Source organism: Rutilus rutilus (assembly GCF_951802725.1).
Source record: "Rutilus rutilus genome assembly, chromosome: 22".
Lineage (NCBI taxonomy): Eukaryota > Metazoa > Chordata > Actinopteri > Cypriniformes > Leuciscidae > Rutilus > Rutilus rutilus.
The window spans coordinates 27,646,139-27,659,619 of record NC_140227.1 but is presented as its reverse complement, the minus strand read 5'-3'; the positions used below and the strand labels follow the sequence as shown (position 1 = coordinate 27,659,619).

At 39.8% G+C, this 13,481-nt stretch overlaps 1 protein-coding gene across 1 annotated transcript; it reads right to left on the bottom strand.

The window, feature by feature from the left end:
• Nucleotides 1-2,053: 2,053 nt before the first annotated feature.
• LOC311282205 (serine/threonine-protein kinase WNK2-like) lies at nt 2,054-13,202 on the bottom strand (the record flags this gene model as incomplete). Its single annotated transcript, XM_084395838.1, has 20 exons — nt 2,054-4,026; nt 4,294-4,547; nt 5,134-5,178; nt 5,675-5,773; nt 6,694-6,906; nt 7,015-7,265; nt 7,352-7,935; nt 8,156-8,223; nt 8,333-8,390; nt 8,625-9,475; nt 9,934-10,140; nt 10,239-10,290; nt 10,410-10,580; nt 10,732-10,848; nt 10,927-11,086; nt 11,318-11,358; nt 11,458-11,679; nt 11,973-12,389; nt 12,578-12,745; nt 13,140-13,202. 20 exons carry the CDS (start codon nt 13,200-13,202, stop codon nt 3,727-3,729), a joined length of 4,341 nt encoding a protein of 1,446 aa, XP_084251964.1. The 3' UTR covers nt 2,054-3,726.
• Between the last annotated feature and the right edge of the window lie 279 nt (nt 13,203-13,481).

Sequence of the window (13,481 nt, the reverse complement as noted above, 5' to 3'; positions counted from 1 at the left end):
AACACGTTATTTTAAAGCTGCAGTCGGCAAGTCTGGCAGATTGAGTGGACTTAGCCAAAATTTTGAATGTTTACAACTCTCATGCCCCTCCCCCACTACCAACGAGCGCCAGTGCGTGTGTACCTGATTTTCTGTGAACGCGCGTCTCTTCAGCATTGATCAACACCATGGACTCGGAGGTAGGCTGCCCTGGCTAATCTATCCATAGATAGCAATAACCGAGGAATTGGAAGCTTGTTAGTAGATTTTCTCTCCGCCATCACGATTCGTACAATCTTCAGGCGTGTCGTGTGCATCTGCGCGAGGGAGAGTGAATCTGACGCGTGTGCACGACCTGTGATTGACAGTCAGATCTCACACCCCCCTGCGCTGATTGGACCCGATGAGACGGGAGCGGTGGGTTTTTGCAAAACAAATAACATGCTCCAGGTGGAGTTAGAAGCTCGGGTTTTTTTCTAAAACCACCTTATTTATGTTGTTCTGTCGGATTATAGTGTCAATTTCACTGAATTTGATCAAAAAAATGTTGCCGACGGCAGCTTTCAATTTCCCTTCAAGTTGAGGTTGTTATAACTCATCCTATTGTGTAGTGAGACACTGCAAGTTGACAGGACATGATTTTACTTGTCCACCTGACTAAAACTCAGAATCACTTTTTACAGTGTAGCATGTTTGGTATTGTTGGACTCGGCGAGGATTCAGGAACTAAAAAAAGTTACTCCCGTGAAAATAAGTATTTGAAAAAAATATTTTAGTCCCCAAGACTTTTTTAAGTGTTGGTTCTCCAAAATGAAATATTAAAAGCTTTTCACAATACTTTGGTATGTCCATTATAATTAATAATAATTAAAAATAATTATCATAAAATAATATCTTATTTCTATTGCACATGTCCCTGAGGTACTTCACTGAATTTTTATTAAGAAAATAATTAATAAAATGTGCAGTTGTCACGCCAACTATTCTCTGCCCATAAAATGACACTTTTTAACAGTGTTGCATAAGATAGTAAGTATTATCATACTTTTTTATACTTTTTAAGATTTTTGAGGCCTATTATAGTCAAGGGAGGGTACTGTCAAGGTTAACTCAACCCCATCACATACAAATTAAGATGGATTTTTTTACAATGTACTGTATATAGGAGCAGTGGCCATTTTGTGCAAAAAAATCTCAACCCCATCACACTCAACCCTGTCACATCTGTATATTTCTCATTGTTTCAGGGTTGAAAACTTGTGACAGGGTTGAGTTTTTCTCATAATTTATGGATATTTTTAATTTAAAAAAATTGGAATATGGTCATGACAACTCATAATTTTGTTATAAATAAAATATATTGATGTAATATGTCACTTGAACACTGACAAGCATTCTTATCTCAGGAATGGCAGCCACGTCAGCAGTAGAAAGACTGTGTTGTGCATGCAGATGTTGTCCCACAATATGAGAAAGAGAAAACATTTCAAAATATAAAGTTGAAAGCAATGCCTCCCTTCAAACCGATTACAGTCTTCAACCCCGTCATCTCAACCTTGCGACATTAATATTTTTGGAAAAAAATAGGGAAGGCAATTAAAAATGAAAGCATTTCTTGCTGATTACCATCTGACATGTTAAATTGAAAATATCTTTTACAAACATAAAGAGACCACAGACACACATTTAGTCTATTTTTAACTTCAGTCCCATAAAAATTTGAAAAGTATCATAAATGTTACATTTGTAGTTATTCAGGCCTAATTTAAAAATAAATAAATAAATAAAAAGTTGAAATATTACCGAATCCCAGGAATGACCCAGAATGCAAATCGTCTTTATTAAAAAAAAAAAATTTAAATAATAAAATAATAAATTAAATTATTTTCCTATTATTAAATTAAATATGAATATATGCACTGTAAAAAAAAATTACATCCCCAAGTCAAAAATTTCAAGTGACCGATAACATCTAAATTTTTCAATTAGTCTGACGTATTATTTCTCATTGAGCCAATGTTAACAGACTATTGCAACAAGAATTTCACTTGGGCCAGTTTGAAAAAATTTAGATGTTATCAGTCACTTGAAATTTTTGATTTGGGAGGGTTAGAATTTTTTTACAGTGTGCTTATTATTCCAACCATGTGAAATTTTATTTGCAGCAGACAATCATGCAACTGACCACGTGAGCAGCATGTTCCCTTGTTTGTATTACAAACCTCACTTCTCCAGTTATAAAGACTGACATTTACCATGACAAAAACAATGCCCTGCCTACACCTCTGCTTAGCGCAAGGTTAGACCTAATGTCACTTAAGTCTTCCAAATATATAACACCATTAAAAAAAAAATTAACCTGTTTTAATAATTTGTTGTACAAGTATAGAAAGTGTATACGAGCAGATTTTGCCACTTCATCATGGGACTTTCTACAGAATATTTGTAAGTTTAAGTAGATTTTAAATGTTGCAAAGCATCAGTCAGTGTCTTCCGAAACACTCTAGTCTAGACAGTCAAATTTTAGCATTATTAAGGAAAACCAGTAGCATTGAGATCTAAAAGATGGCATTGTGCTATAAGATTGTGCAGTAACCACAGCTGACCGCGCCAGCGGAGATCATTTAGCTCATCGTTTCATTCATTGTAAAATTAGATTCTTCTATTCAAAAGATCACTTGACCGCATTACAATTTTGAAAACAGTTTTCCTCTAAACCAATGTACTTTTTTACTGTATCAGATGTAGAAAATGACAAAAGAACAATATCCTCATAATAATGAATGCACACACCTTCAAAACATTTTTTTAACTTAACTGAATTATACCATGTAGTGTTGAAATGCATTTTATAAACATCCATAAAGGACATCATAAATGCAGGTGGGGAAAACATGAATTTAGTTGGAATTATGCTTGGTAACAGAAGATTAATAGCAGTCACCTTTACCCTGGGTACATTGGCTGGTACGCAGCACAGTCTGCAGTTGCTGTTCAAGGCACTCTTGCAGGCTTGTTCACCTGAAATGTTCAGTCTGTTAAAGTTCTCTCTTGTTTCTCAGTGCAGTTCGTGGTCGCTACTTTTCTAGCATACGATAATGTGTTTTGTTGACCAGTTCATTGTGAAATTACTTAGTGATCGCTGCAGGACGTAGTGAAAAATTCACAGTGATGTCATGATCATCGCTCCAAGCTCCAGTGTTTTCACCCAGCTGTGATGTGATACGATTCAACCCAAGCCACTGATTAACCTAAACCTCAACTTCATTCACATGTCAGGTTTATGCACATATGCAGATAGAGCTTATATTTACAGAAGATATTATAAACAGTGTCTATACACATCTACCCAAATTTAAGAGCATATTACCTTATAGCATTTACATATGTGTACAGCTCAAAGTGTTAAGGAAATTGATTCTCCACAAACACAAGCAAGCTAAACAAATTTTGATGAAAAATATATGTTCTGTACATATGCCTATGCTAAAATTCAGTTATGCTACATAGGCTATATGGATATATACAATAATACTCAATGTACATAACTGATTCATCACATATGCCTACATTGTTGGCCTGAATATTTACATGTTCAAGTGGGATTACTACATGCGCATTTTAAACGATTACATGCTAGCAACTGCAACAGATAGAATTGCACACTGAAAGGCCTAACCAGCACTCTATAGAAACTAAAGTATTTTCGGCGACAGAGTAAGAAGAATAGGTACAGTGATGGTAAAGCTACATGGTCCTATTTCTAGAACTAGGAACCTCGCTGGGGGAAGAAGGTGCTGTCCAAGAAGGAGAGTGCATAGCAGGGAAAGCAAAGACTTCTTGGTTAAGATTGCCAGTCATTGTTGGCCAGTAGTCCATGTCTAAGTGTTGGGCATCCAGCATCTTTCCGTACGAGCTACCGGGCACCAAAAAACTGCGCTGGAGTACTTGTGTAGCGTCAGTCGCCATCCCAGGGGCATGGAAATCAATCTGCGGCCATGATAGAGGCAGCTGGGAAGCATTCAATCTTTCTGTTGAAACCGGAGCCTAAAGACATCACAGAATATCTTTCTTAGTTAGCAGCACCAACCTTTTTTAACCTGAGCATTGAAGAGGCATAAAATCATCATCACAATTTAAAGATAGTGAAACTTCAGTCATAATTCTCATCCTCTTGTCATTGCAAACCTGTATGAATCCATATAATAGATTTTTTGAAGAATTTGATGGCATCACGAGGGTGAGTAATTAATGACAGAATGTTCATTTTCATACCCTTTAATATTTGGTAAAGGAGTATTTTAATAATCTCACCTCTATAGCGCTCCAGATCCTGGATCGGGTCAGTTGCTGTGGTCTTAGACTGAGGGATTGTGAGCGTGAAGGATGCCTTAACCCTTCTGCCCAGTTATCCATGAGTCTCTGAAGCTGCTGTGTGAATGCATCATCTGTCTTGTTGTTGCTGTTATTAGTCTGTGCTTGGGCGAGACCAATTGGCTGGTGAGGAGGAGGAGTTGATCCAGGAGGCATTGGGGACTGATTAGAAGCAGCTGATGCTGCTCCAGATCCTATGAAACAAGTTGGTTTGAGATGTATGAATAGCACAAAAAGAGCTGAAATGCAATCCATACCTTCTTTAATTATATTAAATGTTTAAGTAATACCCTTTAAATAATTATTTTTAACTATAAATAGATTATTAATACACCTCTAAAATTAAGTAAAATTAGTCAACTGTGTCAAAAACAAGATAAATGCTCATGTGCTTGGCCAACATATAGCAAATGTGTGTCCAATTATACATAGCTGACAACTGCAGTAACAAGTACTCAAGGGGGTGATAGAGAGCTCAATCTGCCCTTTTGAGAACACAGAGAATGTGATATTTGAGGTGTTATAGACTGTGAGCTGACACTTTTTGAATTGCAACTCTCTAAGAAATGTAAGTTAAATAGAAGTATTTGCGTTCATATACTTTATTAAATATGTTTTAGGCCCATGCTATTATGGTGGTTGTAATATGTCCATAGAGAGAATTTTTTTTTTAATATATATCCCAGATAACAGTTGGAGTAACCGTGTCAAGGTTTAAGCTGAGGCAAATATGTATTTTAAAAGTCTAAAGTGTTGAAATTAAGAAAAGACTATACTTACTGCTGCCACGTTCTTTACCCAGACACAGGCGTTTAAGGGTTGACCCTACAAAAAGAAAAGTTAAAATTAGTTTTCTGTAGAAAATCGCTGCACACAGAGACATATAAAGAGGTGGAACGTATAATTTATTGTTTAAAAGTTAGAACTGAAATAAAAGGGTCAGCTATTACAAATCAAAGTAACACTGAAAATAGAACGGAAACAACATTGTGAACAAGGTTTAAAGTCACAGTGTTGGTTTTAGGCTTGCAAAAGTTAAATTAAAGTGAGATTAATACTGTCAAGCTGCGCAACTAGTTAAAGTATCTAGAAGCATCATTGGCATATAAAACAGACAATTGAATAAAACAGAATTGTGTTGGGATAAACAGAGGATAGAAAGAATCAGGAAAGAAAAAACACAGCATGGAAAAACAGGATAATTAAAGATGAAGCATGAATACTGATAAATAATTAATAGAAGAGAAGAACAGAGTGGGAGAAAGATAGCAGGGGCTCCCAAGAAATGACATGGAAAATGGTGGAAAGGAGAGATACAAACAGATGGACAGAGAAACAGGCCCACTGAGGAATCTAGCGCGTGGTTTACTGCTGGATTTATAGGTGACCTGTGCAGACGCCTGGGGAGAAGGAGGCCAGCCTGCGGACAGAAGTGCAGAGGTGAGAGAAAAAAATCCCATTATTTTAATGGATTCATAAATCTGGCTGTAATTCAACTTGTTAATGTCAAAGCATCCATGTAAAAGCCCCATTGAATTTGCTTGACTTAAATGTTCGCCTTGAGGATTCTACAAACCACTTAAAGAAAAAGGATTTCATAGAAAATTTTACATATGCATGTCTAAAATGTCATAATGTTATCAATGTAATCACCAGCAGCCATATCACTCTGTAGCCCAAGACTTGTTGCCCACTGAAGCTAAGCAGGGTTGAGCCTGGTCAGTATCTGGATGGGAGACCTCCTGGGAAAACTAGGTAGCTTCTGGAAGAGGTGTTAGTGAGGCCAGCAGGGGGGCGCTCACCCTGAGTCTGTGTGGGTCCTAACGCCCCAGTATAGTGATGGGGACGCTATACTGTCAAAAAGCACAGTCCTTCGGATGAGACGTTAAACCGAGGTCCTGACTCTCTGTGGTCATTAACCACAGAGAATGGGGATGTAACCCCGGCATCCATGCCAAATTTGCCCATTGGCCTCTGTCCATCATGGCTTCCTAATCATCCCCATATACTGATTGGCTCTATTACTCTGTCTCCTCTCCACCAATAAGCTGGTGTGTGGTGCAATATGGCCGCCGACGCATCATCCAGGTGGATGGTGCACATTGGTGGTGGTTGAGGAGATTCCCTCCTTCTATGTAAAGCTTTTGAGTACCCAGAAAAGCGCAATATAAACGTAACGAATTATTAATATTAATTTAATGCCAATTTCACCTGATATTTTTCTTTCTATGCAGGTGGGTGATCAAATTATACTGACTAGATAATCTTCTAAAATCAATCAATCAATCATTCACAGTTTGCTACAAAGCCAGACTTCAGGGAAATCAGAGTTAAAGTCACCTTGTCCAGGCTGGCTGCGTGGCCCATGTCCTTCTCCCTGTAGACCAGAGTAGATGTTGTCGGAGGAGAGAGATCCTTTGAGAGAGCAGGGCTGTTGGGTCTGAACCGGCTCAGACACAGAACAAGGCAGAGTCCCGGTCCCAGAATTAGCCCTGCCATCTGACAAGTTGGAAGCCCTGGCAGGAGACCCATTCAAGCTCAGGGCAGCTTCAGCTGAAAGAGAAAATTACATGTTATAATGCTCTTGGGTAGAATCCAAATGTTAAGGTACTTTATTAATGTCTTTATTATGTATGGAGATATTTTAACACTCCAACTAACCTGATTTTGTTAAATCATTAGGTTTGCTGGAGTCGCTAGTTTTAGAGGCAACATTTCTCAGCTGTTGTACTAGAGGACTGAGCAGTTTGCCAGCTTTTAGTTTGTGCCTGCTGGTCCTGCGCTTGCGTCCAGCAGGGGGTGCTGTGGGTGGGATGTAAAGACCTGGAGGGGGTGGTTTCCCTAATCTCATATAGAGAAGCTCAACCTCTTCTCTGTGATTGGCCTCCAATTCGGTTATCTCTTTCATGTGCCTGTACAAAGATGAAGCAAGCGATGGTGAGTAAGAATTTTTATTTTCTTTCCATCATAAATACACACAGACACTTGATAAACTCACTTTTCTCTTAGTCTTTGAAGCTCCCTCTTTATATCGGAATCCTCCATCTCGGAGTCATTGTCACTGCTGACATAGGATCCATACACCCCTCCCTTTCTGCTTGGCGAATCAGAGCTTTGCACACTACTGCTGCGTCCGGAGCGCTTTAGAAAAGCCACCGCCCTTTTCATGAGGTCACTTCCTCTCCTTTCAGACCTCCCATGGCGGGATGGGGTTGTAGGTGCCATTTTGGCAGGGCTGCTCTCTGCCCCAGAGTCAGAGGACATGAAGCGAGTGTGAACAGTGACATCCGCTGAGACTGAGGTCTGTGCCCTTGGCAGAGAGCCTCGTTTGGTCAGGGGAGGTGGGGCGTCTAGATAAAAGTCAGGTGGGGCAGAATATCTGCTGCTGAGCTTTCTGCGCGTGACCTCATCTTCTGTGCTGACAACAGAGAACCTGCCGACAGTGGTGGCAGAAACAATCGGCTCTTCGTACACTGCACATTCTCCTATAAAGCCACCAGGGTGCGCTGGAGATGCTGTGCTGCTCAAGCTGCGCTGCTTTCGACCTTGACCTGACAGGATGTCAGTGGAGCTAGGCATCATCTAATCCAGAGTAATCAAACAAAATAAGAAGACAATATACTGATGTGACAATATGACAAAATATTTCATATTTACAACCTTTATCTCATCATAAAATGAGGGGGAATAAATATTTTGGGGAAAATGGACTAACTCGATGTGGGCACCTAGATTATTAAACTGGAAATAAACAATCTTTAAACCTATATTTTTCTGCAGAAATCAGCTGTACATAATGTACCTTATATCGACTTCTAGATCCAGAGCAAGAGGCAGAGTGTGGCATGACGTGTCTCCTTGACACAGTAACTGTGGATAAAGATGGCTTTATGTTCTTATTGTTTGTAAATGATAGATTTTTCTTGAAGAACGATTCTCTTGAGAAAAAAATAAGATAAGAAAGAAAATATCATCTAACCTCCAACGGCAGAGTCACTGAGAGCACTTAAACTGTCCACACGCTCTGGGATCTGTGGCTAAAAGGCAAAAAGTAAATGTTTTTAGGTGGTGATCCATCAAACACAATCCTAACTTCTAAATACCCTCAAACAAAAACAAAAAAAGACATGCTGAAAATTAGGGAATAGCTATTGGTAATAGCCATAGGTAAGATCATACAAAAATGTAAATACTTACCCATGCCCCATACCTAATAACCAGATTTTATTAAAAAAAAAAACATAAAAATGGCAGATGGAGCTTAAACTTACCAACTGCTCTCCTGTTCTGAATCGTCCCTCTCCCATAAGACTAGGTGTGCTGGTTCCTGACCCTCCCAACGCACACTCTGGTCCTGATGGGGATTGGATATACTCTGTGCCAGATCCTGGAGTTTCAGCAGCACTTCCCGATGGGTACATGGGAGCGTACTCTTGATACAGTAAATTCCTCAGTTTCTCATCCAGTGTCTTGATAGTGCTGTCTACAAACCCTCCTCTGCCACGCTCTCCATCTGATTCACTAGGAACAAAGTGGTGCTGGGAAGAAGCAGGGCTTTGGGGCAGGGAAGGTGCCTTAGTTCCACTCACAGTGGACACAGGCTGCTGCAACACCACTGGCTGCTGGGCACGTTCCACTCGACTAGATGTAATGGAGTGGAGTTGTTCGCGAGCAGACGTAGTGTCTTGTGATTGTGGTGGCATCACAGAGGATGATCTCTGAGCCCCACCGCTCACTTCTAGGGACAGCGGCATGACCAAGGGACAGCAGGGCACGTCCTCCACCATGGAGACAGCACATGCAATTTCAGCCATCTGCTGAGCAGTGTGCTTAGGGGAGACAGAGCCTAATCTGCCACTCTGGGTCTCATCCACAAAAACAGAACTTTGAGGATCCATGCATGGCTGGGATTGCTGCACATTGACCTGGGCGGAGCCTAAATTTGGCATTTCCTCTGAATGGGAAGCAGACCGAGCTGGCATTACAGCGGCTTGCGGAGCAGGGGGGGCTTGGGAAAGAGCAGCCAGAGCAAAAGGATCAGTAGTGGTCAAAGAGAGGGGGCTCCAAACCCCATAGGGATCACTTCCTCCTGATGGAGGCGCTGTGGCACAGGCTTCTGAATCTGTGGAATGAAAGACATAAAATGTAACAAAACATATCATAAAAAAATTAACAGACATGTTAGGAGTAGGGCTGTGACGACACACTAATGATTCTCACCAATCACAATATTGCAGAGACTTTTTAAAACCTATTATTTGTATAAGCACAAACTCTGAAAGCAGCATTTCACAACATGATTAGAGACACTTTTATGAGTTTTGAAGCAAACCACATAACAGAGAATGAAACTGATTCCACAGTTTCACACTCTCTCTTGAACAAGCTGGGTCTCTCTTGCTCAATCCCAGTCTGATTATGATATTGTAATGTATTAAGATCATTGAATCAATTAATCTTAGTTTTATTTTAGTTTTTTTTTAGCAATAATCAGCCCTATATCTGGCAGTTCATTCCTTCTTCCAATATTTCCTTGTATCTGTATCAGTTACACTAAGTTATGTCATAGGCAGACATTACCCATGGATGCTGAAGCAGATCCTGTGCTGGGTTCAGGAGGATGGGCTGAAGCACTCTCACCAGGCTGATAAGTGGCTGTCCCATCAGTTATTGTTGTTGTGGATGGAGATTGTGTAGATGGACCTCCATCTGAGGATGCATCCCGACTGGCACCAGGAGCCTCTTCCACAGGGCAGATGATGAACCACCTCTTACCCGTGTGCAGAACTGAGCAAAGGAAAAGAACATTGATACATTCATACTTTAGCAAACATTTGGCGAGCATGAATTTTAAATTCGCCAATTATAGGAGGAAGAAAGTTTACCATTTTGCTGATACACTGGCTGGGGAGCCCCAGGTTGCTGTCCATTTATTCCCTGGAAAATAATAGGAGGAGACTGTAAGTATAATTCAATTTAGTGATATTAGTGAATTCAATTCTATTTTTAAGATGTTCAATTTTTTAAATGACTCGACTCCATGTTCCATGTAGTACCTCTCCCCCTTCATCTCCAGGAGTTTGTCCTTGCAAATTATTTTTCCAAAAATCTGATATCTTCTCTCCATCCATGTCCTCGCTTAGAATGTCTTCTGCCTTGTCGACAATGTCTTTAAGTTGATCTATAAAAATCTCCTTTTCTATTGGTAGAATAAAGCCATTTTCCACCTGGTACACAAATAAGAGAAACAAAATCTTATGCACAAGACAATCTGATGTTAGACTATACAAATTTACATTTTAAGCTAAATTTTAAATCTTTAGCACGACAATATTGTTTCGTAATACTCTGAATTTCCACGCAGAACATTAATCTTACCATATAAGTGGCTATTTCTTCAGGTGCATCTCCATCAAGGTCAAATTTGAAAGTCACCATTTTATGATTGTGTGTCTCCAGCTGGCATTCCACCATCTTGTCACCTGTATTACTAACCTGAATGTATAAGGACGTTTTAGAAGGCAATCACAAAAAAAAATTATATTTCAAAAAGAAGACATGTTTAATCCTTACATTTAGCATGCTTAGCTTTGGCTTGTTAATTTTTTCCTGGCGTGAGCGCGTTCGAGCGGATTTGCGGGGGTGCTTTCTGGGTTTGCCATCACCCTTTCCTCCACCAGTGGGTCCTTCAAAGCTGTCACTTATTTCTTTACCAGATGCATCTTGGTTTAGGCTAGTCAAACAAAACAGAATAACCTGAAGTTTAAAAAAGCATTCTAGGAGACTATTTGAGATGATTGCTACTATTTTGATGTATTGTATCTGCCACTATAAACAGTCCAGATATACACATTGTAAATTATATAATTAAAGAATTACATAATGGCTGACTTCATTTAGGTACGCAATTCTCATTGTTTTCAGAGAAAAACAACTTATTCAGAGAAAAACAACTTATTCCTACCTGTCACATACAAAACTGTGGAGTGGAATAGATACAGGTGCCTGTAAGGAAACATAATTATTTAAATGATCTATGTGGGACTTTGTTTGATGAATACATATAATAGTTAGATAAAGGATGTTGTTTATGCTTAATGTTACCTCGGTGTTAGGTTGAAATGGGCTGGGCTCTAGCGCAGGAGGAATTGGCATGGAAGCAGTGTCTGCTGTTTGCTGAGTTGTACTGGGCATGCCTGCACTCTCAGGAACAGCATATCCTGCGTGTATGCCAGAAGGCTGCAGAGGGGGCTCCACGGTCTCAGGTATGGCTTGAACAGTGGTAAACTTTGTCTCTGACTGCCTGTCCTGTGGAGGAGACTGGATCTGCGACACAATGGTATGAGATAGGGTCAGGATCTGCAATTCATCATGGCGAGGGTACTCCAGTTGAAAACATTTTAGACCTCAATTGTAAGGCTCACTGAATAGCATTAATTATCCAGAAATTATTGCTATGACAAGGTACCAATTCCGATTAATGTACTGCAATTCTGCTGTCCCTCCCAAAGTAATTACTGAGCTTCAACAATTATGTGATCAAAGAAAGTATTTTGATTTGCATTCCCAATACATAAATCAATCCTTGCTCAAAGCAGGAACGAAACCACAGCATTTACCTCTGTAAAAGGTTCAGAAATAGATGGGTCTTGCTGAGGGAGGGGAAGGGAGGGTTGTGTTGGCTGGGGTAGAGGTTGCAAAATGGCACCTTCTTGTGGTGGAACTGGGTAGTACATTTGCTGCAGATGTTGCTCAGGAGGAAGCATGTGTGGGGACAGGGCCATAGCCAGGAGAAGTATAGGGGTAGGAACATTCAGAGGGGTGGAGACAGGTGTGCCTGCTCCTAGCATGCAGGATACATTCTGCATAGATAGTGTGGGAGGAGGAGCACTGATAGGGCTTAATGAGTAGTAGGGAGAGGAGACAGGATGAGCATTTGTGGGGTAGGTAGAAGAGTAAGAGACTGAGGAGAAAGGTATTGGCTCTGTCCCTGCAGGTGTGCCCCCTTCTGGCAAAAGAGGATATGCCGAAGGAAACTAAAGAATAAAGAGCAAGATAAAAACGTAAACAGCCAGAGGTAAACTATAAAGCTACATATTTGCATGTAGAATTAAGAAAATACCTTGACTTTGTTTAACCATCTAGAGATTTCACCCTTGCTAAAGAATGTACTTGTTGCGATATCCGAGTAAAGGTGTTGCACACATAGGTTTCATTAACTGACCTGTGTGGCGATTTGTAGAGGCTGGAAAAGGGGTGTCTGAACATTTAGCTGTGGTTGTGGAGGATGGGTAGCAGTGCTGAGCATTGAAGATGCTGACTGTAATAGATGCTGTGGAATGAACTGAGCATCTGAAGATGGCAGCACTAGGGGCTGAAGAGTTGATAAAGTCTGGAAAAGACAAAGAGAAAAAAGAATGATGCTAAATGCTAAACATATGAGAATTGAACGCCTTAATGAATTCAGCCATCATGTAATTCTTTAATTATATAATTTCAATGGGTTTATCTCACCTGATTATAGTGGCAGATACAACACAATGCATTAAAAACGTAGCAATCGTTTCAGATTGTCTCCTAGCATAACAAGTAAAATGAATTTTGAGGAACACTTACTCAACAGTTTCCCACAGATAACGCTGGCAAATATCTTTATCTCCAACTAAATCGGTGGTAAAAACTGATTTTATTCATTGTTGAGCAACCCCAGGGATTTGGTTTACCAACTAAAACAATGGTAAAACTGAATTTATTAATTGTTAAGTAGACTTTTAATAATCTGATACATTTATGGCATGACTGAAACCTTCTTTGAAGGGCACAGTGTGGGCATTACTAATGTGCGTCATGACGGCCATTGTACGTCATTACGCATTGTGATGGCATCATGGCATTTTATTACCACCCATTTGATTGCATCTGACAAGCTACAGATGTGTTATGAGGATGAATTGCATAACATGCCAAATTTATTGCAGAACATATTTCACTTTTCTTTTTGCAAATATGTGTTAATTTGCATTTCTGTTGTAGTGTTCGTTTGATTTTGTTTGTTATACACTGCAGATCAATCAAACGGGTGTTCGTGTAGGCTGTTAATTGTAAGACTTGCTTTGTAAAGTCTTTAT